General features: G+C 47.8%; 1 protein-coding gene across 2 annotated transcripts in view; it reads left to right on the top strand.

Moving 5' to 3' along the window:
* Sdk1 (sidekick cell adhesion molecule 1) overlaps nucleotides 1-27,016 on the top strand; it is a 967,445-nt gene that overhangs the window by 764,760 nt on the left and 175,669 nt on the right. For both annotated transcript variants that reach the window (XM_085837397.1, XM_085837398.1), the window contains 3 exons: nucleotides 19,213-19,328; nucleotides 22,125-22,317; nucleotides 26,766-26,864. In XM_085837397.1, the coding sequence (XP_085693523.1) occupies nucleotides 19,213-19,328; nucleotides 22,125-22,317; nucleotides 26,766-26,864 (408 nt within the window). The remainder of the gene's footprint in view (nucleotides 1-19,212; nucleotides 19,329-22,124; nucleotides 22,318-26,765; nucleotides 26,865-27,016) is intronic.

Raw genomic sequence — 27,016 nt, forward strand, 5'->3', positions numbered from 1 at the left:
CTGCTTTTACTTCCCTTATCATTTTTCTTTTCATAACAGGTATGTTTGTGCTATCATGATTCATTCTGGTCTCAGAACATTACCTTGTAATGAAGGAGAAATATTTTATATTTTAAAAGAAATGAGAAAAAAACATTTGGTTATCCACATTTCGAGAACATTAGCAAAGCTCCTAAGTGCTCACTTGGGCTTTGAAAGGTTTTCTAAAATAAGGATTATAAATGAGCACCCGTTTGCAAAGCTCTGTTCTGATCCCCTCTTGGGAAATTCTCACAGTGGCATTAGATGACACTGCACAAAAGATTTGTTTCCCCAACCCCAGAGATGCTCTAACCTCAGGCTCTCCTTCCAAACAGCACAATACTCCAGATCCTTCCAGCGTTACCCAAAACACTAAAAGCCAAGCAGAGTACATACAGGCTAGTCTGTTGGGTGGGGGCTTAATGTGCTCTCTTGGAGTTTGCAGGAATGGAGAGGCTCACTCAGTGGGAGGACACTGGACCAGCATCCCTTATCCTGCCTCTTCTTTTCCACTCATTACCTGATTTCATTTACCATCTATTAATAGACACAGAGAACATGTGCCACCCATTCTACAGAGGAAAATAAATGGAAGCTCAGAGAGATGGCTGTCTTCCCCCTGGATCATGTAGCTAGAAAATGCTGGAAAAAACTGGAATGTAAAAATCACTCAGCTCACCCCCTCCAGACTAGGGCCTCACTGCAATGCTCTCCCAGCACTAGAATTTGCTATTATTTTTTCCATTCTGCATATATCAAGCCTGGTGGAAACAGCTCTCAGGTTTTCTCTGTAACTTGTATATGAAATAAAAAGAAAACAGACGTCATCTCTCTTACATTCACATGACAGGTGGCTGTGCAGTGGCCACTGGAATTTTTTTATTGCAGTGCACAATAAGAAATCTGATATATATATACACACACACACACACACACACACACACAGCCACTGCATTGATTTCCTGATCCACTAATCATTTGTGTTCTACAGTTTAAAGAATGATGAATTTCAGTAGTGTTGACATCTGTCTGATTTGACTGACATCCCTTTTAGAAAGTGCTCCCCCAAGACTTCAGAATCATCAGGATTTGGGTTGTGAATATATCTAGTTATGAGTCAAACACAGGTGTGAGCAGGAGGGCCTGAGCCTAAGCACAGAGCTCAGTGTATGGAGTGGGCATCTGTGCCCTGCACCGACCTTGTATGAGAGTAGTTACTCTTCAACTTGCCCTTCAGCTGCCAGGAGGAGACCCACAGGAATGGTGAACTCACCTGACTCACTGTGCCTTTCGCTTTGCTCTTTTGATTTATAGATGTGTTCCCTTCCAGCCTAGGAACTCTATAAAGGACTGTGTCTAAGTTGTCTTTTTTGTATCTCTGTCATCAAATCCAAGTGCCACACCTGGCACAGAAACAAGGAGAACATAAAGGAATGACAGGACCAGACACTGTTGGTCATGTTTCAGTGTTCCATACCACGCCAAGGCAGCCTCCATTTTTAACCCCATGCCTGCCTTCGGACCTGGCCCCTCTCCCTGTCTCGAGAATTTAAGGGCACAGAGGTCTGAGCACTGCTGTGAAATGTGATTTGTGTTTTATTTCCAATGAGCCAGAAGTTAAGGGATCTTGTATTTTTAGAGAGACCTTGGGCTTTTAAAGCATTTGAATTTTTAGAGACTGGGACTTTTAAAGTTCTATTCTATACTGTAATATTAATGTGAGATCCTGGGGACAAGCAAGAAAGGAAAGATTGTAGTTTAACGGTGAATATGTTTATGTATCAAGCTGACAGGAGTAGAATCTCCCAGTAAGGTTTTATTGTCAATTTGATTCAAACTTATGGTCACCTGGGAAAAGGGAAACTCAATTGAAGAATTTCTTGGGTCAGATTGACCTGTGCTCATGTCTATGAGAGATTATTTTTCATTGATTGATGTGGGAGGACATAGCCCACTGTGGGGAGCACCATGCTTAGCTAAGTGGTCTGGGCTGTATAAGAAAGGTAGCTGGGGGTTGGAGAGATGGCTCCGTGCTTAAGAGCACTGGATTCCTCAAGAGGGTCCAGGTTCAAGTCCCAGCACCCACAACCAACTGTAATTTCATTCTTAGTAGATCTGGCGCCCTCTGTTGGGCTCTGGGGGCAGTGCACAGATGTAGTAAATATGCATGTAGACAAAGGCACTCATACACATAAAAAACTAAAATGAAGCCAGCTGAGCATAAGCCTGCATGCTAGCTAGTAAGCAGAATCCTTACTCCATGATTTCTGTTTCAAATTCCTACCTTGAGTTGTTGCACTGACTTCCCTGATAGACTGTGAGACCTGAAAATATAAGATGAAATAAACACTTTCTCCCCTAAGCCACTTTTGGTTGGTGTATTTCATCATAGCAGCAGAAAGGAAACTAGAAGAGAGATTGGTACCAAGAGTGTGTATGCTCTGCATCTTGCCTTCCCAAAGCAGAGCCCCCTAGTGCCTTGCTCATAGACTCCAGGCCACGCAGGAGCCAGACCCCACAGCCTTTCTTCCCATGCTTAGTTAGACATGTCCCTATGGGGCAGAGACCTGGCGATCTCTCTGGTGGCCTTGCCCTGTGTAACCAGATGCATTGAACAATGTTGCAGGGAACTTGAGGCATTAACCTGGTACCAGATGTACCAATAAGCAGAGATGCAGCTTAGCCCAAGGCTGGCGTGGAGAGTGGGTTACATAGAGAACCGTCAGGAAGCCTGTGTGTCAACCTGACACAAGGTAGAGAAAAAGGAATCTTAATCAAGAGAGTGCTGCTGTAGAGTTGGCCTGTAGACAAGTCTGTAGACAAGACATTTTCTGGACTGATGGTTGATGTCTGAGGGCCAGCCCATTGGAAGCAGCTCCACCCCTAGGGGCTGGGGTACATAAGGAAACAAGCCTTAGGAGCAATCCAGCAAGCAGCACCCCTCCATGGCCTCTGTTTCAGTTCCCGACTCCAGGTCCCGCCCTCCTTGACTGTCTTTGTGGATGGCCTGTGATGTGAATGAGGCAAACCCTTTCCTCCTTGGGCTGCTAAGGGTCTTGGGTTTTCTGTTCAGTTGTTTGTTTTTTGATCACATCAATAGAAACCCTAACAGAGATGGGAGACTTCAAGCATGCCACTTTATTCATATCGTATAACATATCCTTTGACAGTCTCATGTTTTCTTCATATTCTCCTCCACTGCCCTCTCTTATCCATCTCCTGCTCCATCCAGACAATGCCTTCTCAAAATTGCCTCCCTCTACTTCTGTTGCTATGACTTGCTTTGTGATACCCTGAGATTTTTTTCAGGGTCACTTGTATGAACGTGGGCAGGGAGTTATTGATGTACTAGAACATGGCGACTTAGCAATGGCTCCACCACTAAGGAGCAATGATCGTTCATCAAGTCAGCAGTGGTAGAGTTGTCACACACACACACACACACTCCTCACCACCCTACCCACCACCTCTCTGGAATAACTGGAGTGATGTTCTGTTGTCTCTCATCTCCAGGGTTGTGTCTGAAAAGTACACCCTTGTCCTGCCCAACCGTGGGCTCTTCCCTGCCACACTAGCTACTGAGTGTCTCACCTCCGACCGAATCTTACATTTAGTTACCGTTCACTTCGCATGAACTTCTTGCTTTTTCACTTGCTTGCTTCATTTATTTACTTATTTACTTATTCTGCGTATGTGCGTGAACACATCCCTGTATACCACAGTGACATTAGTAGGCCCCTCCCTAGGGCCTATAATTTCCCAAGCCACAGGCTTTTGACCAGGATCACAGTACCTGGTGTGATTCTGTCCTGTGGAGTGGACTTCAAATCCAGTAAGAAAGAGTTGATTACTCCAGTGATGCTCATTCTACTGTTTTACCAATGGGCACATCTTGCTTGGCAGGTTGGTATCATAACACGCGGGGTCCACTGGTACTGTTTCCTCCCTCATGGCCTATGCAGCAGCACTAAAAATGCTAAGCTAGCTGGCAGGGAAGAAGCTCTATTAAGAGGAGGGGAGGGGGCAGGGGTAAGTTTAGAAAGAGACACATAGAACTTGTAAAGTGTTAGTCCCTTATAAAGGCCATGAAAGAATGCTCAAGAGTATTTGTGAAAGATTTGCTGCCCTTGTGATGTGCTCGAGATGTTTAATGAAGTGTGAACATTCGGGTGTATCGGAAACTGCGAGAAACAAACAACACAAGAGCTCAGCCGTAGCCCAGAATGACCTGGAATTAACGGTAACAGCCGGCGTGTAGGTTGTAATATGTGCATCCACCTGCTAGCAGGCAGCCAGTAATTCTTGCATTTAATGAGCTCCTGTCTCCTGTCGGAACGGCATATGCATTTCATTCCGCCAGGTTACCAGGAGCAGATGCATGGGAATCTACACTAAGCTCAGATGGATACCTCTGTCCCTGGCATTATAAATTGGACCTTTTAGGACAGGGAAAATGTGGCATGCCATTGTGGCAGAGGCCCAGATCATCTTGCTTGAGATTGCAAAACTGCCAGAGGCAGTGTAGCTGGGACGAGCTCTTACCTTGAATATCGTCAGAATGAGAGGAGTTGTCTCTGGGCAGAGTGGCCCCAGAGCTACATAGAGATCACATCTTGCCTTTCAGAAGAGAATACAGAAGTACGGTCCTCCCAGAACACAGCCACAGGCAGGAGCCTGGGCTCAGACACTTTTGTCCCCTGAAATTCTGACTAAGTGGTCTTTAGCTCCTAGAAAAAAAAAAGCACTGGATAGCCTGAGGGTGTGACTCAGGCAGTAGAATGATTGCCTACTGTGCACAAAGCTCTGAGTTCAACCCCAGCATAGCAAAGTCAGGCGTGTGGTGCAAACCTTCAGAAGCAGGAGGACTGGACAGTCAAGGTCATCCTTGGATACATAGTAAGTTCGAGGCTAGCCTAGGCTAAAGGAGAGACTGTCTCAAACACAGACAGACAACGAAACACCAACAGTAGGAACTTTGTATACCCCAGCCCCCACCAGGAGAACTGGCCTTGGTCTTGAGGATAAAGACAGAAGAAATGATGACATTTTATCCTGTTAATACCTCTAATTTCATGGCTTCTCTGTGACAGATGGGGTTGTGTTATCTTAATAATACAAGCGGGCAAGTTAGAATATAAAAATCACGTTGGACAGTGAGCTGTAATTTCATTCTATGCTGAATTCAGCCAGAGCTGCTGCATCGCCGGAGGCCCCTCGTACTGTCAAGCTGAGTGACAGGTCTCACAGGAGAAGATAAGCAGGACGCAGAGGCCAGCCTTCTTCCAGAGGCCGGAGGCCTATGCCCTCCCGATCACAAAGCCTCACGACTTTCTCCTCCACAGCGTTACTCAAACATTTGGTGGCTCAGCTTATACCCCAGTGGTGCAGATTCATAGCAGCCCGGGTTCCCTTCATTTTTTAAAGATTAAAAAAAAATTATGTGTGTATGTGTGGGTAGGTGGGTCTGTTCCTGAGACCAGAAGAGGGCACTGTTTCAGACATTTGTGATCTAACCGCTATGGATGCTGGGAACTGAACTCAGGCCCTCTGCACTGAGCACTGTTACCCATCTCTCCAGCCCAAAGTTTCTTTTAATTAACCTCTGCTCTTCCATCCTTCCCTCCCTTCCTTCCTGCCTTCCTTCTTTCCTTTTTCCTTTTCCCATTGCTGTGACCAAGCAGTGACTTAAGGAAGGTCTGTCAGGCTCATGGTTTGGGGGGATACAGTCCATCATGGCAGGGGAGTGGCTCTCACATGTGGTTGAAGGAGCCAAGTCTGCTTGTTCACATCTTGGCAGCGCAGGAAACAGAGGGACAGGGAAGCAGGGCTGCCCTGTAAACCTCTAACAGTCCCCAGTCAGCCACTTCCTTCATTCAAGGAGGTGATGCTTAGCGACATCCAGCATTTACCAGAGGGTGTCCCAAATGAGTTTTGAATGATCTTAATTTGTCTGACTTCTAGGCTATATGGCTGTATTGAGGGTGTGGGCTGCAGGGAGTGTCTGGCCTGTTGTCCTCATCAAAGGTCTTGCAGGGAGCAGTTGATGCGTTTCCTCAGAAAGGAAGGAGGTGGTTTTTGGTGTGGGGCTTTTCTCTTGTTAGTGGTTAGGCTCTAACTAGAGGCAGAGTGCAAGACTGTGGGAGGAAGCACAGGGGTGGGGGTGGGGCATGAGTGGGGGAGGGCAGGAGGAGGGCCAGGGGAGGAGCCAAAGGGGGAAAAGGAAGGTCCAAGTGAGGGTGGAAAGAAAGCAGAGAAAAGGAGAAAGGAAACAGAAAGAAAGGAAGGAAGAAAGGAGGGAGGGATAGAGTGAAAAATAATTGGGACAAAGGTCCTTGGTGGACAGTAACCTCATGGCACAGTTCTTGGAACAGTGACCCCTAGGGTTCTCCTTCCTAATGCTGTGACCCTTTAAGGCAGCTCCTCATGTTGTGATGACCCCCTCCCCCATAACATTACTTTTGTTGCTACTCTGTAACTATAGTTTTGCTACTGTTATGAATCATAATGTGAATATCTGATATGCAGGATATCTGATGTTCGACCCCTGTGAAAAGATCGTTCGACCCCAAAGGGGTCACAACCCACCAATTGAGAGCTGCCCTAGAAGCTCCTAAATCCACATTTTCTCTCCAGAGCTCCCAGAATCTGTAGGTTTGAGGCAGGGCTAGATGGTTGTGTTTCATGCCACCTCCAGAGGCCCAGAGTAGAATGATATCATTCCAGGGAACTCACTGGCAAGCCCTGACTGGCAGCTCTTAGGGGAGGGGCAGGAGGAGCCAAAACGGGAAAATGAAGGTCCAAGTGAGGGTGGAAAGAAAGCAGAGAAAGGGAGAAAGGAAACAGAAAGAGAGGAAGGAAGAAAGGAGGACTAGAATCTAGAGGACTGACCCAAGCTCCCTGAGGAAGCCATAGCTCTGCCCACTGTTGCTGGTCTGTGACTCTAGAGAGATGGTGCTACCTAGCAGAGCCATCACTGTCTCCAGGAAACCCAGTGGTGGGGTTTCCCAAGTCACAGCTCACAGCTTTGGAAAGAAAGGCAGAGGCAGGGGAGGCGTGAGCACATCCGAAGGAGACTTCCATTTGGGATGGCCGCTGAACTTGTTTTTATGTCTTTAGCTCTTTGGGAGAAGTGACCAAGGACAGACTGGGCTCTTTGTGCATCCTTGTTCTCTGGGTCCAATCTGCCTTCCTGTTGAGAAGATTAGAAATATCACTTTCTTACAAGAGATGGAGAACACTACAAAAAGGCTCAGAAGAGGGATCGAGGGAGATGGCTCAGTCAGTAAAGTGCCCTCTGGGCAAGCAGGAGGACTTGAGTTTCAGCTCTGGGATGAACAGTTTTGAAACGCCATTGTGGGGATATGACACTTATAATCCCAGCACTGGGGAGGTCGAGGCAGGTGGATTACCGGCTAGTCAGCCTAGCCTACTTGGTGAGTTCCAGGTCCAGTGAAACACCATGTTTCAGAAGACGAGATGGAGGCCATGTGAGCTCTCTCTCTCTCCCCTCCCTCCCTAACTCCACTCTTCCCCCCCCCCCCTGCTCAAACACACAGTGACAGCCAGACTACAGCTACTAATCCTAAATAGACACCTACTGGGGACCAAGTATTCCCATGCCAGAGACTCCCATTCAAACCACCACACTGTCCTACCAGCCTGCTTCCTTTATGGACAATGTTACTACATTGATAGATCCAAGTGCTTACATTCCTCTTGGGAACGTGAATTTCCTTCCTTCCTTCCTTCACTCACTAATTCATCTATAAGCCCTGTAGATAAGATGAAGCAGAGATTGGGTGGCAAACATTTAGGTGAACCCCCATGTTGAACTACATCAAGCTTGAGAAATCCACGGTTGAAAGCTGACTCCAACTGCAACATCAGGCATCCATTTTTGGCCTGGGATTCAGCAGAAATGGAGACAACCTGATGATCGTGAGGGTTGGAACGGAGGTGGGAGGTGTCTATCATCAATACCACCCAGAGTCAGAAGTCAAAAACAAATTACTTGGTTAGATTGATGGTCGAAACAGAGATGTGCACTGTGGCGGGGGTAACGTGAAATGTCACAGTTAGAGGTGGTGGTGTCACTGGGGATGGGGAGACCTCCCTGGATCATAGTCGACTTCTATGGTGTGAGCTCTTCCTGATGAGACACAAAGCAACATCTGCCTACCCGCTATAGCATGCCAACAACAACAAAAGACCGAAGTAATAATTCAACCCCAGCCTGTCTTGGGGAGTTGATGCATTGACTGGGTTTACTGACAGAACATGGGGGAGGGGTGCCCTCCAGGATCATATGGCTACACCACTCAGAACTCTCACCCTGCCGTAGGTGACAAGTCCCCTATACTACATAAGTGGGGTACTCTGCAGCCTTCAGTTACCCTTCAACGCTTTATATGAGGCACCTCCCATGACCCAGGACCACATGCAGCTCGGGCAGAGTTGTGTGTAGCTGGGAGGGGGATGCAGGAGGGAGTGGATGGATCGCAGATGAGAGGTGATGCGCTTCTCACCACCCTCTGCAAGGGAAGCCAGCAAACTGCAAGGGAAGCCAGCAAGCCCAGGCTAGAGGGTCTCTTGGGAGTAGCAGCTTCTCTGGTAAAGACACCAGGATCCTTGTGCTCAGAGGATGGCATCCCATAGCTGAATCAAGAGCTTAGGAGCTGTAGACCTAAGGAGACCTTTGACATTGACCTTAACCTCCCTTCAAAAAGGACAAGCTTGTTGGTCAGCTGATCGCCATGTCATGCCACCCTGGTTGCTCAATGGTGCCTGATGGAGTGTGGAAGTCACCTCCTGGTGACCGGCCACAGGGATGGCAAGAAAACCAGGTCCTCAGAGGGGACCTAGAGTGAGCAGGGCTCATGAGAAAAGGCCTAGCTTGGCAGCCCTAGACTAGAGGTTTAAGAGTGGGAAATAGTCTCATGGCTGTGTGCACCTGTCAGGAGCAAGTACCCAGGAAATGGAGTAGGGCCAACAGGATTCTGTAGCAAGAAAAAAACCCATTAGGATGTGCAGCAGAGAAAGTAAACTGGACAATGCAGTGTACACCTGTAACCCCAGCACTCAGGAGGTGGAGGCAGGAGGATCAAGGCCAGTGGGGCTATGTAAGACCTGCCCCCGCCCCCGCCTCCAAATTACAGTGTATTGCAGAAGAACAAAGTGGCTTATGTGGTAAGAAAGCTGTCTGAGTGTCTAAGGAGCTAAGCTGGAGATACTGAGCAGGGCTGCTATGAGCCCCTGGATGAGAACTTAGGGTGGAGTAGGAGTTTCTGTAGTTCTTCTTTTCCTTCTCCAGTCTGCAAAATTCTTTGGGCATCCTTGGCAAGGCTTATGCCTCTGGCTCTGAATGTGCACAGGAGTAGCATTCTTCTTCTTCTTCTTCATCATCATCATCATCAGGTTTTTTGAGCTAGGGTGTAGTCCTAGCTGTCCTGGAACTCAATCTATATACCAGGCTGGCCTCGAACTCACAGATATCTGCCTCGCAAGTACTAGGATTAAAGGTATGAGCCACCACCACCCAGCTCAGGAGCAAGCATTATGTACCAGAATGTGGTTATTGTTACTTTGTGGGACAGCATGATGCTACAATGCTTAGTGAGGTCTATGTTGGAGCTTTGTTTTAGAGTTAGCAATTTTTACTTAATGGTCTCTCTCTGAATTGACCCCATTCACAGGATCATCTTTAAGGAAGTTCCTGCTGCCCTTCGTGGCAGTGTTTACCTTCCCCTGTCCTAAGTATTTGCTTTTCGTCCTGGACTCTCAGTTCCATAAAGGCACATAGTGGGGTGTGTGCATGTGTGCACAGGGCATGCACACAGATGTGCACATAGCACACAAGCATGCAGGTCCCAGACTTGAAACTGTGTTTGTTACATGCCTAAGTCTATTTGGAGAATTCTAACTTACCAATTGGCCTAGTGGGTCTTCTAATGGGATCAGTTTGTAATCTTATCTTTGGTTTGGGGGAAGAAGAGCTAGCTGAGCAGTTTGTTACAGTACTGCTCATCACAGGAAGCCAACAGATTGTGTGCCCCTCACCCCTTTTTTTTCTATGACTACTCAGGGAGTGTCCATGGTTAGGCCTTTGACTGTAGGAGCAGTCGTTTTGTTTTGTTTCATTTTGTTTTTGCATCCTACTGTTTAAAGAGTGATGGATTTCAGCAGCGTTGGCATCTGTCTGATTTGGCTGCCACCCGTTTCCAGAAATCTTCATTTCTGAGATATACTTCTAATTACACCAAAGACACAAATCTTTTGCCGACTCACGAACCTTTTCTGTTGACTCGCCTGTAATGCCTGCATAGAGCTTGCAGATGTGACTCCTCCAGCTGGAAGTTCAGGGTAGCCAAGGCAAGGTCTGCCTCATGCTAGATGGCATTAGCATTCCGTGGCCCACATGACCCACCCAAGGCCCAGTGAAAGCCATTTTGCCCTGTCTAGCTTCTTCCTCCCTCAGAGAAGTCCTACCTCTGATCAAAGTCACAGCCACAGCTTCCTCACCTCTTTTCCATAGCTCCATCCCCTCCTGATCTTGCCTTTCTTCTCTTAACTTCCTTAGCTAAGCCCCACCCCTACCCCACCCTCACAGGGCAGAGCTTTTCATTGCTGGATCTGCAAATAGAGACCGTTACACAGAGGTGTGGCTGTATGCAGTTTAATCCTGAGAACAGATCCAGGCCTGGGCAGGTGTGACTACTTAGTGAAACACTGTCTGAGCATACACCAGACTGTCCTCAAATTCACAGAGAGCTACCTACCTCCCAAGTGCAGGGTTAAAGGCATGCACCACCCTGCCCAGATCCCCCCCCCACCCCACCCACACACACCTTTTTTTTTCCAGCAAAAATCAGAAGTTTGCTTCAAGGACTGTCCTTAGGAGTACAGACCTTAGCTGCTAGTCAATGGGGAGAAAATGTCCCCAGGGGTCTTACTTTGAGTAGCAGGAGGTAGCAGCTTCCAACAAGAAGTCTGGGAGGTGGCTAGGCTGGAAGCCAGCTCTGCAGAATAAGGCTGTGGCCCTCACTCTTCCGGGAGCTACGAGCCAGCGCCTGTCCTTTCTCCTGATGGACCAGGGTGAAGTCACCGCATTAATGAAGACCTCTCCTGCTGAAACTATTCTTTCCTTTGAAAACACTGCCTGGAAGGACTTACTGGCTACAGCTCTTTTCTTGTCTCTCTTGGGGGGGCATATTTCTGTTCCATTGTCCTCAAGTATATGAGTCACGTCTAATGACAGTCATTAGGAGAAAAGGAAGCAAGGGATCTAGGAACACAAGAGGCCTGAGAAGAATGGCTAATGTTTTAATAGAGCTCTGGGTGACAACAGGCGTCCAACCAGGACTGGAGATAGAGAGGCAGAGGCAGAGTGTGGGATGCCATAGCTCCATAGGCAGGTCACTCAGGTGAAAGGATTGTTCCACCAAATCGTTTCTTATTTTCCTATGACTCAAGACTTTGTGTGAGAGGAGAGAAGGTGTAGATGTGAGGCTTCTCAGGGGAACAGAATCAACAGAATGAATGTATGTTGCAAAGGGCATTTATCAGATACGGGCTGGTGATCCAACAAGGTTTGTCTGCATGCTGAAGAGTCTCAGAACCCAGTAGCTACTCCTGACTCTGAAGGCCTGGGAGACTCCGGAAGAACATCTGGTCTCTAGTCCCTGTTAGAAGGATGAAGAAACTGAATTCTGATGTCGGCAAAGGTTGGTTAGAGCATCAGTGGAGAAGCTGCAGAGTATATGAAGTGATCAGCAAAAAGGGAAAGCAGGCAGGCAAAATCAGCAGCCCTTCCCTCACATGTGTTTAGGTCTGGGTGGCTTCCAGAAGGTATCTACCCTGGAAGAGGATCTTCCTTTATCTTGTTAATTCTTCAGGAAAATGTGCTCACAGATCCACAGATCCACACAGAGGTGTGTTTCTTAGTTCATCCCAAATATCGTCAAGTTGACAACCCAAATTAACTTTTACAGACAAGAAGCAGCTTCCTTGTTGACCCACTCAGGTGAGGTCATCCCTAGTGTTTGGTGCTCTGAGACTCCCTAAGGCTTAGAGAGGCACTGGCTGTGGATGAAGGGCAGGATCTCCACCCAGCAGGGGTCAAAACGAAGGTGTAGAAGCCATTGGGAAACTTCAGGAAACGACTTTCACTTAAGTGATGCAGAATGCATTTATTGAACATCTGTTCCTTGGCTTATTTCCGAAAGGTGAACATGTGGCAGGAGAGCATGCCGGAACTGCACAGGCAGTAATTGGGGCTGATGGAATGCTGGAGCAGAGTCACCCAGACTGCCTTGGAGACCGGGGCAGAGGGCGTCTGCTTTCCATCGATGTGACAGAGCACTGGTGTGAGAAGCCAGGGTTGCTTTGGCGCATGGTTTCAGCCCATCAGCTTGACTCTGGTGTTCCGGGGTCATGGTGAGGAAGAACATATTGCTGTGGACTGTGCAGCGGAGCAGAACCGTTAACCTCCTTACGGCAGCCAGGAAGGAAGGAAGAGGCCAGTGAGATAAGAAAGGGGAGATCCAAGAACAGCCTCAAGGATCTATCCCTCCTCCTAGTGTTACCAGCCTGGCAGAACTATATTCCAAAGACACCCTTTAGCACGTGTGCTTTCAGGAGACCCCAGAGAAAAACTAACAGAGGTCTCCAAGAGGGGGACAAAAGAAACCTCAGTCACTTCCCAGCAGCCCGATTCCTCCTTCTCACCCTTTCTCCTTCCTTCTTTTCCCTTTTCTTTTTTCTTTTGACACATACCAACCTTGTTTCATTTTTGTTTTGTTTTCATTATATATGTACATGTGTACATGTGTTTGTGCCTATGGGCATGCATGTCTATGTATGTATGTATATATGTATGTATGTATGTGTGTGTGTGTGCATGTGTACATGTATGGGGGCATGTGTCTGCATGTGTGCATATGTTTATATGTGTGCATGTGTGTGTACTTGTGCATGTGTGCTTGTGTGTTTGTGTACATGTGTGTGTGTATATGTGTGCATATGCCTGCATGTGTATATCTATGTGTGCATGTGTGCTGCATATGTGTGCATGTATATGTGTGCTGCATATGTGTGCATTCATGTGTGTGTTGCATATGTGTACATGTTTTTACATGCACATGGACACAGAGGCCCAAAGCTGATGTCAGGAACCATCCCCCATCACCCTCTCATTTTATTCACTGAGAGAGGACCTCTCAATAAAATCCAGAATTCACCAATAGAGCTAGCCTGTTAGCTCTGGGAAATCCTGTCTCTGCCTTCCAAGGCTGGAATACAGGCAGGCTGCCAAGCCTTGCATTTATGTGAGTGCTTAGAATCCAAACACTTTAGTCACTGAGCCATCTCCCCCATGTTGTCCCTGATTCTGTTGCTGCATACAGAGCAGTACCAAATGGAGAGGTTTGAAGCACTAACATTGTGTTGTATGCCTTGATTTTCTGGGTCAAGAATCAAAAGAGCTATGGACAGATAGCTCCTAGTATTAGAGGTTGGGGGCAGTTGGAAGTGGCTGTGTTGGCAGTGGCCAGGAATGCTCCCTAGGGACTTTCTACAGTAGCACCTATGTGCAGCTACTCCAGTACAGGGTCTGTGACCTTCACACATGGCTCTACCCTAGACTCCCAGAAAGGATGTGCCACAATCCTATCACCATCATGGACATGAATCTCTTCTCTGGGGGGCAAAGGTGATGATTCAGTTCCTGCCCAAGCATGAGGACCCAAGCTAGCCAAAACACCCAACCAGGCTTAGTAGCTCATGCTTGTAATCCAAGCTGGGAGACAGAGAGAGTTAGTCCTCCTGTGCTTAGGGAGCAGCCAGCCTAGCCTGCCTGGCTACTCCAGACCAATGAGAGACCCTGCCTCAAAACACAAAGTGTGCAACACCTGAGGATCAACGTCTGAGCTTGAACCTGTGCCTTCAAATGCATACACACACAGAGAGAGAGAGAGAGAGAGAGAGAGAGAGAGAGAGAGAGAGAGAGACTACTCAGTGTTTTTATACTTACTGATACATTTGAGATAACTAGTGGTATAATTTCCCTCAGTGGTATTCCGTGTCACATATTTTGACACACATTTTCAATCCACTTGTAGCTACAGAGGTTGATACAGGGCAGTCACGTGATCTCAGCTTCCTACTCCTGCACCTTTTCATTCATACATCCAACCATCTCTGTCCTCAGCAGACACTTGTCTTCTCTCCTAGTTTCTCTTTGATGGACTACCAAGCAGAGGAAGGAATTCAGTATGAAGTCTTCTGAACTGGCTCCTTTCCAGTAGAGCAATGCATGCAATTTATTGTTTGTTTGGGGGCAGCGTCCCATGTAACCTTTCTACATAACAGAGGCTTCCTTGAACTCTTGATTCTCTTTCTTCCCTCTCCCAAGGGCTGGGATTACAGTACAGTGTATTTGGGGGTCGCATGTGATCATGTATTAAGGCAGTTGGTTTTGCAAATTGCTGGACAGTATTTCGCCCCATGTGTATTAGTTGTTCTTCCTGTTGCTGTGATAAGAAAACACTCTTGAGAAAAGCAACTTAAAGTTGACTTTTGCTCACAGTCTGAGGGAACCCTCCGTTACTGTGGGGGAGGCATGGCAGCAGGAGTGTAAGGCACCTGGTCACACTGCGTGCATAGACAGGAAGCAGAGAGAGGTGGGTTCTATTGCTCAGCTTGCTTTCTCTTTGTTTATCCAGCCCTGGATCCCTGGAATGGTGCTGAGGTTGGGGCGTCCCACATCTGTTAACCCAGTCTAGGAACCCTCTCACAGACTTGCTCAGAGTTACCTTTCCCAGGTGATGTAGAGCCTATCCACTTGAGAATCAGTGGTGACTATCACTCAGGGGTATAGCGCCATTTGTCCCCGCTCCACCAGTGGACTTGGGATAGCGAGGCCACCGAAGCTGCCATGCTCTGCACCCAGCCTTGTTCATCTCACAGAAGGACCTCAGAGCTCCATCCCTGCATGCTGTCACCTAGTCCAGTGGCACATGTTTCTAGTAGTCTGAGAGTAATAGGCTTGCACTGAAGCCCGTGTGGGATCGGTAGACATGAGGAACTTCTGGGAGTTATCCTTATATTTTGATGGCAGCATCCAGGATTTGTAGAATCGTGTGTGCCATTCTGAACACCATTTGGTACCTGCATGACTCATTTCTAGAATTCTCTGTGGCATTGACAGTGTATTCGTTTGTCTCCCAGGGTCACCTGCTTTAATTACTATAGACTTATGCTTTCTTTAATTGTGTAATAACATGTATCCAGTTTTTCTTCTTCAAGGTCGCTTTGGCTATTCTAGTTCCTTTGGTTTCTCCCTGTACATTGAAATCTCCTTTTCAGTTGATAAAGAGTATCTGGCTGTGTGTTTGATGGACTCAGGTTAACTTTGGTCCCCTTACCTGCCTGATCTCCCAGTTCATCAGTATTCTCCCACACTGTATTTAAGTGGCTTTGTAACTTTCAGATTATAGATCTGACACACTGACGGGTTTGTATCTACTTTGTGTTTCCCTTGCTACTTTAAATGTGTGTGTGCAGGGGGGTGTCACACTCGTGTGCACAAGTGTAGAGTCCAAAGGTCCACCTTAGGTATCATCCCACAGCACACAGGCTCCTTTGTGGTTTTGAGTCTCTCACTGGCGTGGAGCTTACTGGTTTGATGAGGGTGGCTGGCTAGTGCTCCCCAGAGGTCCTCCTACCCTCTCAGTGTGGGTGCTGGAGATCTGACGTGGGGCTCTTGTGCTTTGTACAGCAAGCACTTTCCCAAATGAGCCATCTCCCGCTAATTTTTAAACTTCAATTTCTAATTATTGATCACTTGTGTTTATAAACAGAATTGATTTGTGAGCTTTGGTCTTGCAGCCTGTAATCTCGCTAGCCTTTCTTGGGTCTACAAGCTTTCCTGGAGTTGACGTGGATTCTCTAGGTAGACAGTCCTATTGCACCTCCCTTATCTGTTTGTCTCCTCCCTTCTTCTTGTCTACACTGGTCTGGACTTGCAGAGTAGAAAAGCCGCACCGATGTCTTTCGTCCTCCCTTTCTTGTCCCTGATCTCAGGGCAGCATCTTTCAGACGCTCATCTCAAATGAGATCGCAGCCGCGGGCGCGTTATAGATGCCCTTTATCAAGTTTCCCAGGATCTTTTAAATTTCTACTTGGTGGAAAGGTGTCTTTTTTTTATTTAATCATGATTAGATCTTAAAATTTATCAAATGCTTTTCCTAACCCTATTAAGATTGGGTTTTCTTCGTTCTGTCGGTTTGGTACATTTCTGTGATTGGTAGTCAAATATTGGACCACTGCTGTGTTTATTAGATAAATCCTACCAGATAAGGATGCATTTACCATTGTGGTATATTGCCGAATCTGATCTTTTAGGGTTTTTTTCTTGATTGTGTTTTGAACTTGTATCCATAAGGGACCATTGTCTGTGGGTCTTTTTCCTTGTCTGTAATGTTATTTACTTATTTATTTGGGTGTCTGGGTAATGATTCCGAGTTGTTTAATTTTTCCTCAAATGCCCAGTGTAATTCTTCTGTGAGAAGCCGACACATCTTCTGTTTGCCCCTCTGTGTGTGAAGCATACCTGTTTCTCTACCTGAAGCTCCTGAAGAGTCCGCCTTAATAAAATTTCCCTAGCCCAGCTACTCATCGGCCAGTCCCTCCCTCACCACCCTTTCCCCCTCCTTCCTCTCCCCTCCACTCTCTTTCCCATCCCCTTTCCTTCCCCCCACTTCCCTCCTCTTTCTTTTCATTTCTACATTCACAGACACACACACAGACACACACACACAACACATACACACCTCCTTGTCTCAATGAGCGACAAGGTGTTTTTCCTGCTATTTCTGAATGTGCGGCCACCAGATCTATCTCTTCAAGTCTGTGGGCTATAGAGAGTCACAATCCTCTTGTTTGTCAGGCTTTCTTCACTCGGTGGCTCTGACATTCCCTCCAACAGGCTGCATCCCAGAAATAGCCATCCTCGGGACTATATTCAATTCACAATATTCACAGGGTACTGCAAGGGAAATTGATCAGTTTCTTTATGTTGTATAGAGGAAGCACGTGGGGAAGCCATGGTCATGGGTGATGGCAGATGGCCAGGAAACAGGGTCTGGAAGGTGGATTCTGATTCTCTCATCTCTGCAAGAAATGAGACAACAAAGATCTGTGCTCATGAAGTTATTTGTGTTTGTTTGTTTGTTTGAGGGTCTTATCTGACCTAAACTACTATATAGTTGTGCATGATCCCCCTGCCTCTTCTTCCCCAGAGCTGAGAATACAGGCCTGTGTCACCTCATCTGGCTTATGTGGTACTAGATATGAACCCAGAGCTTCAAGCAAACTAGGAAGTGCTCTACCCACTGAGCAACATCCCCAGCTCTAGGCTGACATTCCTAACATGACCATGCACCCTGGGCTTTGTAGCAGGAGATGCTATGTGTAATATAATTACATCATGCCCCCTTTCCCTCTCTCCCTCCAAACCCTCCTACGTGCTCCTCCTTGCTCTCTTGCAAACTTGTGACCCTCCCCCCCTTTTTTATTCACTCTTGTTAAGTTCTGTTCATATATATTCCAAGGTACATAAATGCAGCCTGCTCAGTGTGTGCAGTGTTACTTGTGTGCATGTTCTGGGGGTTGACCATTTGGTATTGAATAACCAGTTGGTGTTGTCTTCCCAGGGAAAGATTGTGTCTCCCGGTTGCAGCCTCCTTTAGTTGCCTGTAGCTCTTTGTGTATAAATGAACAGTAATACACATAAGGAGGAGTGTGATGGCTTTGAACCAGTGAACAAGCACTGAACACCATTCCTCTGTGGCTTTTGTCTCCAGTCCTTACCTGAGTTACTTCCCTCAGTGACAAACTATGACCCGAAAGTAAAGCCATATAAACCATTCCCTCGTCATAGTTTCTTGGGTAGTGGGACAGTAGCTCATTGTGTCAAGTACTTGCCTTAAGAATCACAAAGTCCTGAGTGTGACCCCCCAGACCCAGCCATGGTGGTGCATGCTTATAATCCCAATGTTGGGGAGACAGAAAGGTAGATTCCCCAGGGCCCACTGGTTGGCCAGCTTAGGCTGATTGGAAAGCTCCAGGTCCCCCTAAATATCATCTCTGGGAACCTGCATCAAACAACAACAATAAGTAATAGAAGGGGCTGAAGCTATGGCTTAGTGGTTAAGAGCACATCTTGTTCTTGCAGAGGACCAGGGTTTGGTTCCAAGCACCCAGATGGCAGCTCAGAACCATTCATAACTCCAGTTCCAATGAATCCAACACCCTCTCTGGTCTCCCTAGGTACCAGGAACACATGTGGCACATCGACATACATGCAGACAAAACATCTATACACATAAAGTAAAAATAAATACATCTTATTTTTAAAATGTGGAATACAAACAGACATGCACATACATAGAAGAATCTATTTTCCTTTTTGTTGATATGATAAACACCATGACCCAAAACAACCTTGAAGAAGAGAGGGTTTACTTGACTTGACCTCCAGGTCACACTCGATCACTGAGGGGAGTATTTCAGGGCAGGGCCTGGAGGCAAAACCCACAGAGGAATGCAGCTCAGAAGCTCATGCTCAGCTAGCTTTCTTATACTACAAAATCAAGATTCACTTGCCTAGGAATGGTGCTGCCCACGGTGGCCTTGGCCCTCCTACATCAATCATCAGTCAGGACAATTCCCCACAGACCAATCAAATCTAGATAGTTCTTCAGTTGAGTTTCTCCCTTCCCAGGTTGCGTCAGTGAACAATAAAAGCTAACTGGGAAGGAGAAGGGGATCTCAGAACATAATAGGAAGTGGAAGATCATTCTATATTCTTGGCTGTGTTGATCTGAGGTGGCAATAGAGGTAGTTGAGGAAACAATTGAGAAAGATTTAGTGTGCTGTCCGTCTCAGATCTGTAGGATGGGACTTGGTCTAGTACAGCTCTTGCCTCTGTCTTCAGGAAGCAACTCCCCAACAGAAATGGACCAATTCTCCTTCCTTGTCACAGGGAGATTAGCTTGGGTGACACTCACCTCCCTTCCATCTGCTCTGTGATTACTCTTGAGTCCTGAGTGGTGACTGAGGTTTCTCTTTTGTCTCTTCTCCCCATGGGGCCTCCTGGCATTTGTGCTGCTGCCTTCCACCTCCATATGGGAACAGTGCCCACTGCACCTCCCCAGAACGTGCAGGCAGAGGCTGTGAATTCCACCACTGTGCACTTCCTGTGGAACCCGCCACCCCAGCAGTTCATCAACGGCATCAACCAGGGATACAAGGTACCTGGCCTGGTTTTGGAACCTCCAAAGGGCACTCATGGGCAGTATTAATCATATCACACTCTGGGTCCCACCCTTCCTATGTGGTCATAAACCCAGGGCATCAAACACAGAGTACTGCAACCTTGGTGGGGCTGCCATTTGTCCTCATTCTTTTCAGATATTCCAGGCCAGAAAGTTGAATGCTCAGCTGATAAGACGGCACAAGAAAACAGCCTCTAGTCAGAGTAATGGGCTTCAGGGAAGGCTGGGAGGTGGGACAGCCAGTAAAGTGCTTGCCATACAAGCACAAGGACTTGGGTGGTCCCTCTAAACCTATACAGTGAAAAGATCCGAGCACATTAATCCCAGCTCTGGGGAAGCAGAGATGGGGGATCCCAGGGGCTTGCTGGCCAGCCAGCCTACTTGAATCAGTAAGCTGCAAGTTCAGTGAGAGACCCTGTCTCAAAAACTAAGATGGACAATGATTGAGGGAGACACTCTGGGCTTTACATGCATGGACACCCATGGGCACACATATACATGCATGCCAGCATACATGTGCACACATTAATCACATACACATACGCACAACTGTAGCACACACATATACACATGCCATCATATACATATGCACACATTCATTACACCACATGTACAGAGAGAATAAGAGAGAGAGAGAAAGAACATGAGAGAAAGAACATGAGAGAGAGAACCCAGGGGAGATCTATGTGGGCTCTTTGGAGTCAGCCTTTGTCCAAGCACTTCTTCCTATGACACAGAATCAAGGGCAGGGATTCATGAGAAGAGACTGCTGTCCAGCAGAAACCATTTTACTCTCTGCTTTGAATATAGTTCTGTTTAAAGAATAGAGGCCAGAGAGAGTCCAAGGTCCAGGTCCCGATATGAATGAATGAACAGACCAGCAATAGACTCTGTTGCTGGATAAGATGGGCTTGGATGCACATTCCAGCAGCACAGTTTCTTTCCTTTATGTGGACTTCTAGTTGTACTTTGGAGTCTGACTTCATTGTGCACAAGTGGGTTCATAAGCCCCTTAGCAGGAGCCTCAGGCAGTCCCTTCAGAGAAGGGCGATGCTTTCAGCTTCTGGAAGTTGTTGTTGCCATTTGTGTTGAGCTTGCTCAAATGCTTGTTTGTCTGTGATAAGGCCCAGCTAGGAAGGTGCTATGGCTCTGCTTCTTCCTCGGAGGTATCTGAAGGCAGATGCTTTTTTGAAGGGAACTCATACTGATCAACCCGAGACTCCATCACTCTTGGCTCTCCTGCCAGGTCTGAGTGGCGAGAACACTGCGTGCTTCTGATGGCTGGCTTGTCAGTTTGATCTCACAGATATGCTATGTCCTGCTGCCAACTGGCTTTCAGAACAACTCGTTCCTGGAGATGCATCACGTCAGGAGACTAAAACTCACTACACTTATCTAACATTACCAAAGCAAGAAAGCAGCTTTTCCTGGAACAAGCACTTGTACACACACACACACACAAACACACAACACACACACAAACACACACATAAACACACAACACACACACACACACGGATGCATGTATGCTATTTCTTGTTTTGTTTTTAAGACAGAATTTCATGTAGCAGGCTGGCTCCAAATTCAGTATGTGCCTGAGATTGACCTTGAACTCCTGATTCTCCAGTCCCTACCTCCTTAGTCCTTGGATTATAAGCACATGCCACCATATTGGGTTTATTAGTACTGGGGTAGAACCCAGGGTTTCCTGCATGCTAGCTAAGCTCTCTACCAACTGGGCTACATCTGCAGTTCCTGTATATGCCCTTTATTTAAAATTCTAACTTATCTCCCAAACTCTATTCCAGGAAACTAGTATAACATAAATTATAAATCATTAAGATTGTTCCTATTGAATTACTTTGAGTCAGGGTAGACGTCTATCTGGAGAATTTTTGTGTTTGTCTCCTCATGATAATTAGTTGAATTAACAGATGATGTCATCTTTGCTCTCACTATTAAAAAAAAAAATCCATGTTCAATAGTATCCTAAAATAAGATGGAGATGGAGATATAAGGGGGTGTCCATTACTGTAACAAGTTTAGCAGCCACTTCACTCATATATATAAATATAGGTATGTGAATATACAAAAAAATATATAGGCATATTTTAAACTCAACTGTTCTTAAAATTAAAATGGGATTATAAGATGTAATAGGATTTATAGCCAGGCCTTACTATCTCAGCTGCTTGGGAGGCTGAGACAGGAGAACTACAAGTTCAAGGCCGTGCTGGGAAACTTAGTAAAACCTTGTCTCAAGATTTCAAAATGCAAAAAGTGAGTGGGGATATAGGTCAGTGGTAGAGCCCCTGCCTAGAATCCCCCAGTGAGGGGCTGGGGTGTGGCTCAGGGGTAGAGCCCCTGCCTAGAATCCCCCAGTGAGGGGCTGGGAACATGGCTCAGTGGTAGAGCCCCTGCCTAGAATCCCCCAGTGAGGGGCTGGGGGCGTGGCTCAGTGGTAGAGCCCCTGCCTAGAATCCCCCAGTGAGGGGCTGGGTGCGTGGCTCAGGGGTAGAGCCCCTGCCTAGAATCCCCCAGGGAGGGGCTGGGGTGTAGATTAGAAGTAGAGTGCTTGCTTAACATGTGTAAAGCTCTTGTTTTATCCCCAAATATGAAAAAAGGGGAAAATGATATGACATTTATGGACTTACTGAATTTTGACTATACTTTCTTTAAAGACATATTAATTATAAAATACAATTTTGATTGACAGCTAAGAAAAGAAATGTGGTTTAAAGGGGGTCTTTTTTGTAACCCTTCCCCTACCAGCTCCTAGCATGGCCGGCAGATGCTCCTGAGACTGTCACTGTAGTCACTATTGCTCCTGACTTCCATGGAATCCATCATGGGTACATAACAAACTTGAAGAAATTCACCGCCTACTTCACATCCGTCCTGTGTTTTACCACCCCGGGGGATGGGCCTCCGAGTTCACCTCAGCTTGTGTGGACCCATGAGGACAGTGAGTATCCCTATCCTTGTGTCTGAGCTATCCTCTCAGGGACTACTGACAAGAGGAGGTCATGACCTTCACCTTACTGGGTCACAGTGCAGCCAGCACCAGGAAGCCCTGTACCCCAGTGCTCTTGCAGGGCAGCCAGACATCCCAGCCAGTGTGTTCCTGAATGGCAAAAAGGGCAGGGGACCCTTGGAATGTGGAAGGGACTCTGGGGACAACAGTGGAGGGAGTAGTCCTATTATGTTCAAGGAGGAAGTAGATCTACTGTGTTCAGTCCTGCTGAGCTTGGCTGTCATTATTCAGACCCTTAATTCTAATCCCCTCACTTTTTTGCTTGGTTGCCAGCCATGCCTCTCCACCCACTTTCTCTGCCACACTGGGGCTTTGCATTGGCCCCACTTAGTCAGTTTCCTACAGGCCCTTGTCTGCTCTCAGGCAACTGTTGTGTCAAGGACACAATGTCTGGTGAAAGTACCTGAGGGAGTAATTATAGACATACACAAGACCATAGGCAAGGGCACCCCTAACTGGGCACACCGGCATATACTTATGCCAGTATCCAGGAGGCTGAGGTCAGAGAACTTTGAGGCATTGAGGCTAGCTTGGGATAAAGAACAAATCATTTCCTCAAAAAAACATAACAAACAAACCTCCTAGGGGCCTCATGACAAGTCATCTACAATGAAAACCAGTGAAAAGCATTTGATGTCCCAAATGGGGACAATTGGGAGAGAGATAAAAAGGTCATGAAACAGATATTTTGTAGCTATTTTTTTTAAAAAACCCTAATTTTTAAACTCAAAACACTTGAAGGAAAATTGTCATGATATAATATCAAGTGAAAAAAAAACCCAGTTAACAAAATTATTTGAGATCTATGTTTTAACATAATCCATTTATTTATTACCTTGAAACACATTTCTCTATCTGGTGTGTATGTGTGTGTGTGTGTGTGTGTGTGTGTATGTAGGTCCAGTATCTTTCTCAATCACTTCACCTTATTTTTTGAAACAGGTTCTTTTCACGACTCTAGAGCTACCCACTTGGCTAGGCTAGCTGAGCAGTGAGCCCCGGGATCCACCTGTCTCTGCCCTAATAGCTGGAAATCATAAATGTATGTGGGACAGCAGCTTTTTAAAAGTGAATTCTGGACATAGAACACACAACCTAGGACTGGTGCTAAAGCAGTAGCTAGGCAACTGTGAGGACCTGAGGAGGGACCCCCAGAACCCACAGACATGCTGGGTGAGTGTGGAAACCTGCTGTGAGTCCAGCCTTAGCAGGCAGAGACAGAGGATCCCCAGATCAAGTGAGATAGTAAGACTAGACATATGGGCAAGCTCCGGGTTTGACTGAGAGAGCGACCTCAATGAATAGGTTAGAAGGGCATTGAGAGGGAGTCCAAGCATCAACCCTGGGTCTCCACATACACATGTGCACACTCAAACACACACACACACTCACACAGTCTCAAATATAGACACACTCACAAACACACACACATTCACAGTCACAAACATATACACAGTCACAAACACACACATTCACATAGTCACAGACATATACAGAGTCACAAACACACACACTCACACAGTCACAAACATACAGACATATTCACACAGTCACAAACATACACACAGTCACAAATACACACACTCAACTCACACAGTCACAAACATACATCACAAACACACATAAACTCACTAGCACACACGCAAATACACACTCACAAAAACACACACACACACACACAAACATATAAACACAGGCACGTGTGTATGATGGCCCAACACATGCAAACAGGCAGACAAACATTCATAAAGCCACACATATATGAGAAATTGGAACACTGAAAAAGAACATAATAAAATAGAATAAGAACTCAGGTCCTCAACTGACACCTCTCCACTACCCCTGAACCACCATTTTTAGTAGGTAGGTGGCCTCTTTGTCCTTTCTAGAAGGATGGAGCTCCCTCATGAAGGTGGTATCAAGGGTAGGGTTGCAGTTGTCTCTAGGGGTGCAGCTTGTTTGGGCTGGGACCCTGGCAATTAGCCTCGTCTGTGTCACAGACATAAGCTCTGCTAGCTGTGGCCTTCTGTGGAGCCCCAGTGAGATGGGAACACGCTGGGGGAGGGTCGCAGTACAGAGAAAAAGAGTATCAATTGAAAGCTAGCCGCCTACAGAGTTAGAAGACAGCACAGTTGGGCAAGAATCCAGGAAGCAGAAACACTGGGAATATAAAAGGAGCAGTAGCTTCCTCGGCTACGACATCGATCGCAGAAGAACAAGCTGCTTCAAAACCCGTCAGGACGTCTTTCTGGATGCTTGCGGTCGGGAAAGGATGACATGGTCCTGACAGCATCCGGTTTTACCATCTTCCACTGAGAGAAGTGGCGTTTGTCAGTGCTTCAGCCCCCCCCCCCCCTCCTGTGAAGGCTCTCCTGATCTCACCTCCCAGGAGTGCGGCTTCCGAGGTGTACTGTACCTGTTTTAAAATTCATAACTTGCGTTAGGGTTTTGTCGTATTTCCACAGAGGAAGGAGGTATGGGGTGTTGTTGGTGTCGCAGGGCTGATGGGAGGCAGAAAAGAGCCTATGACCTCCTCTCCTGAAGGCCAAGCAAGAGCCCTAACTTCATGCAGAATCCTCAGCGAGTGTGTTCCCAGCAGGTTTGCAAGGGAGCCTGTGGTAAGGCACCTTGAGTAGGAGGTTGCTCCCCTCCAGACCAGAGCAGGTCCGCAGCTGAGAAGAGATAAGGCAGTATATGGTCTTCTCCAAACTCCCGTTTTCCTCTTGCTCCTGAAAAAATCCCTTGGGAGGAAGAGATGAGAGACTAGACTTCTGGGTCAGGTGAGCAGGTACTGCCCTAGACACTACACTACATTTCTGACTCCCACAGAGTCCATGATGCCATAAAAGCCAGAGTCCTGGCCCCTCTCACTGGAAGACTCTAGTCAAGTGCTCGTACAGAGCCTAAGCCCCTCACTGGGGGATTCTAGGCAGGGGCTCTACCACTGAGCCACGCCCCCAGCCCCTCTCTGGGGGATTCTAGGCAGGAGCTCTACCACTGAGCCACGCCCCAGTCCCTCCCTGGGGGATTCTAGGCAGGGGCTCTACCACTGAGCCACACCCCCAGCCCCTCACTGGGGGATTCTAGGCAGGGTCCTACCACTGAGCCACGCCCCAGCCCCTCACTGGGGGATTCTAGGCAGGGGCTCTACCACTGAGCCACGCCCCAGCCCCTCACTGGGGGATTCTAGGCAGGGGCTCTACCACTGAGCCACACCCCAGCCCATCACTGGGGGATTCTAGCAGGGGCTCTACCACTGAGCCATGCCCCAGCCCCTCACTGGGGGATTCTAGGCAGGAGCTCTACCACTGAGCCACACCCCCAGCCCCTCCCTGGGGGATTCTAGGCAGGGGCTCTACCACTGAGCCACGCCCCCAGCCCCTCCCTGGGGGATTCTAGGCAGGAGCTCTACCACTGAGCCACGCCCCAGTCCCTCCCTGGGGGATTCTAGGCAGGGGCTCTACCACTGAGCCACACCCCCAGCCCCTCCCTGGGGGATTCTAGGCAGGGGCTCTACCACTGAGCCACGCCCCCCAGCCCCTCCCTGGGGGATTCTAGGCAGGGGCTCTACCACTGAGCCATGCCCCAGCCCCTCACTGGGGGATTCTAGGCAGGGGCTCTACCACTGAGCCACGCCCCAGCCCATCACTGGGGGATTCTAGCAGGGGCTCTACCACTGAGCCATGCCCCAGCCCCTCACTGGGGGATTCTAGGCAGGAGCTCTACCACTGAGCCACACCCCCAGCCCCTCCCTGGGGGATTCTAGGCAGGGGCTCTACCACTGAGCCACGCCCCAGCCCCTCACTGGGGGATTCTAGGCAGGAGCTCTACCACTGAGCCACGCCCCCAGCCCCTCCCTGGGGGGATTCTAGGCAGGGGCTCTACCACTGAGCCACGCCCCCAGCCCCTCCCTGGGGGATTCTAGGCAGGGGCTCTACCACTGAGCCACGCCCCCAGCCCCTCCCTGGGGGATTCTAGGCAGGGGCTCTACCACTGAGCCACGCCCCCAGCCCCTCCCTGGGGGATTCTAAGTGATAGTCTACCAAGCAACTGGTCTTTTCAGATCTAACCAGGCAGATTATTTTCCTGGTTTGGATCAGAGAGAAAGACAGAAGCTGTGTCTGAAGGTCCTGTGGTTACTTTTCTCACCTCCTGGCTTGTCTGCATGGAGCCAGCAAAGTAACACACTCAAGAAGAGGGAGCACGCCATGAGCACCCGGCCCCTAGTCCTGACTGCACAGCTCCTGCTGTTTCTTTCCTACAGGCTTCTGCTGGCCCTGTCTCAACACTTCCTTTCTGTAGCTAAAGCTGTCCACACAGGTCTGATCAAAGGGCTCCAGGCTCTCGTGTTAACAGACCTCTTTATTTTTAATTGGTAGAGCCGGGAGCTGTGGGGCACCTGAGCTTCACGGAGATTTTGGACACCTCTCTCAAGGTCAGCTGGCAGGAGCCCCTGGAGAGAAACGGCATCATTATGGGTAAGCAGCCCTTTCCCTGGAAAGGGAAAACAGGAAGTGCACCCTAACAAGAAGGGGTGGCCTTCATGTCAAACAAAGCTGCTAAGAGTAGACCCGGGCCTCCTGGGAGCGGCTGACAAGTCCTCCTGGCTGTATGGTGGCCATAACCCTGA

Source organism: Mus caroli, unplaced genomic scaffold (assembly GCF_978045245.1).
Source record: "Mus caroli unplaced genomic scaffold, Mus_caroli_1 scaffold_4, whole genome shotgun sequence".
NCBI lineage: Eukaryota > Metazoa > Chordata > Mammalia > Rodentia > Muridae > Mus > Mus caroli.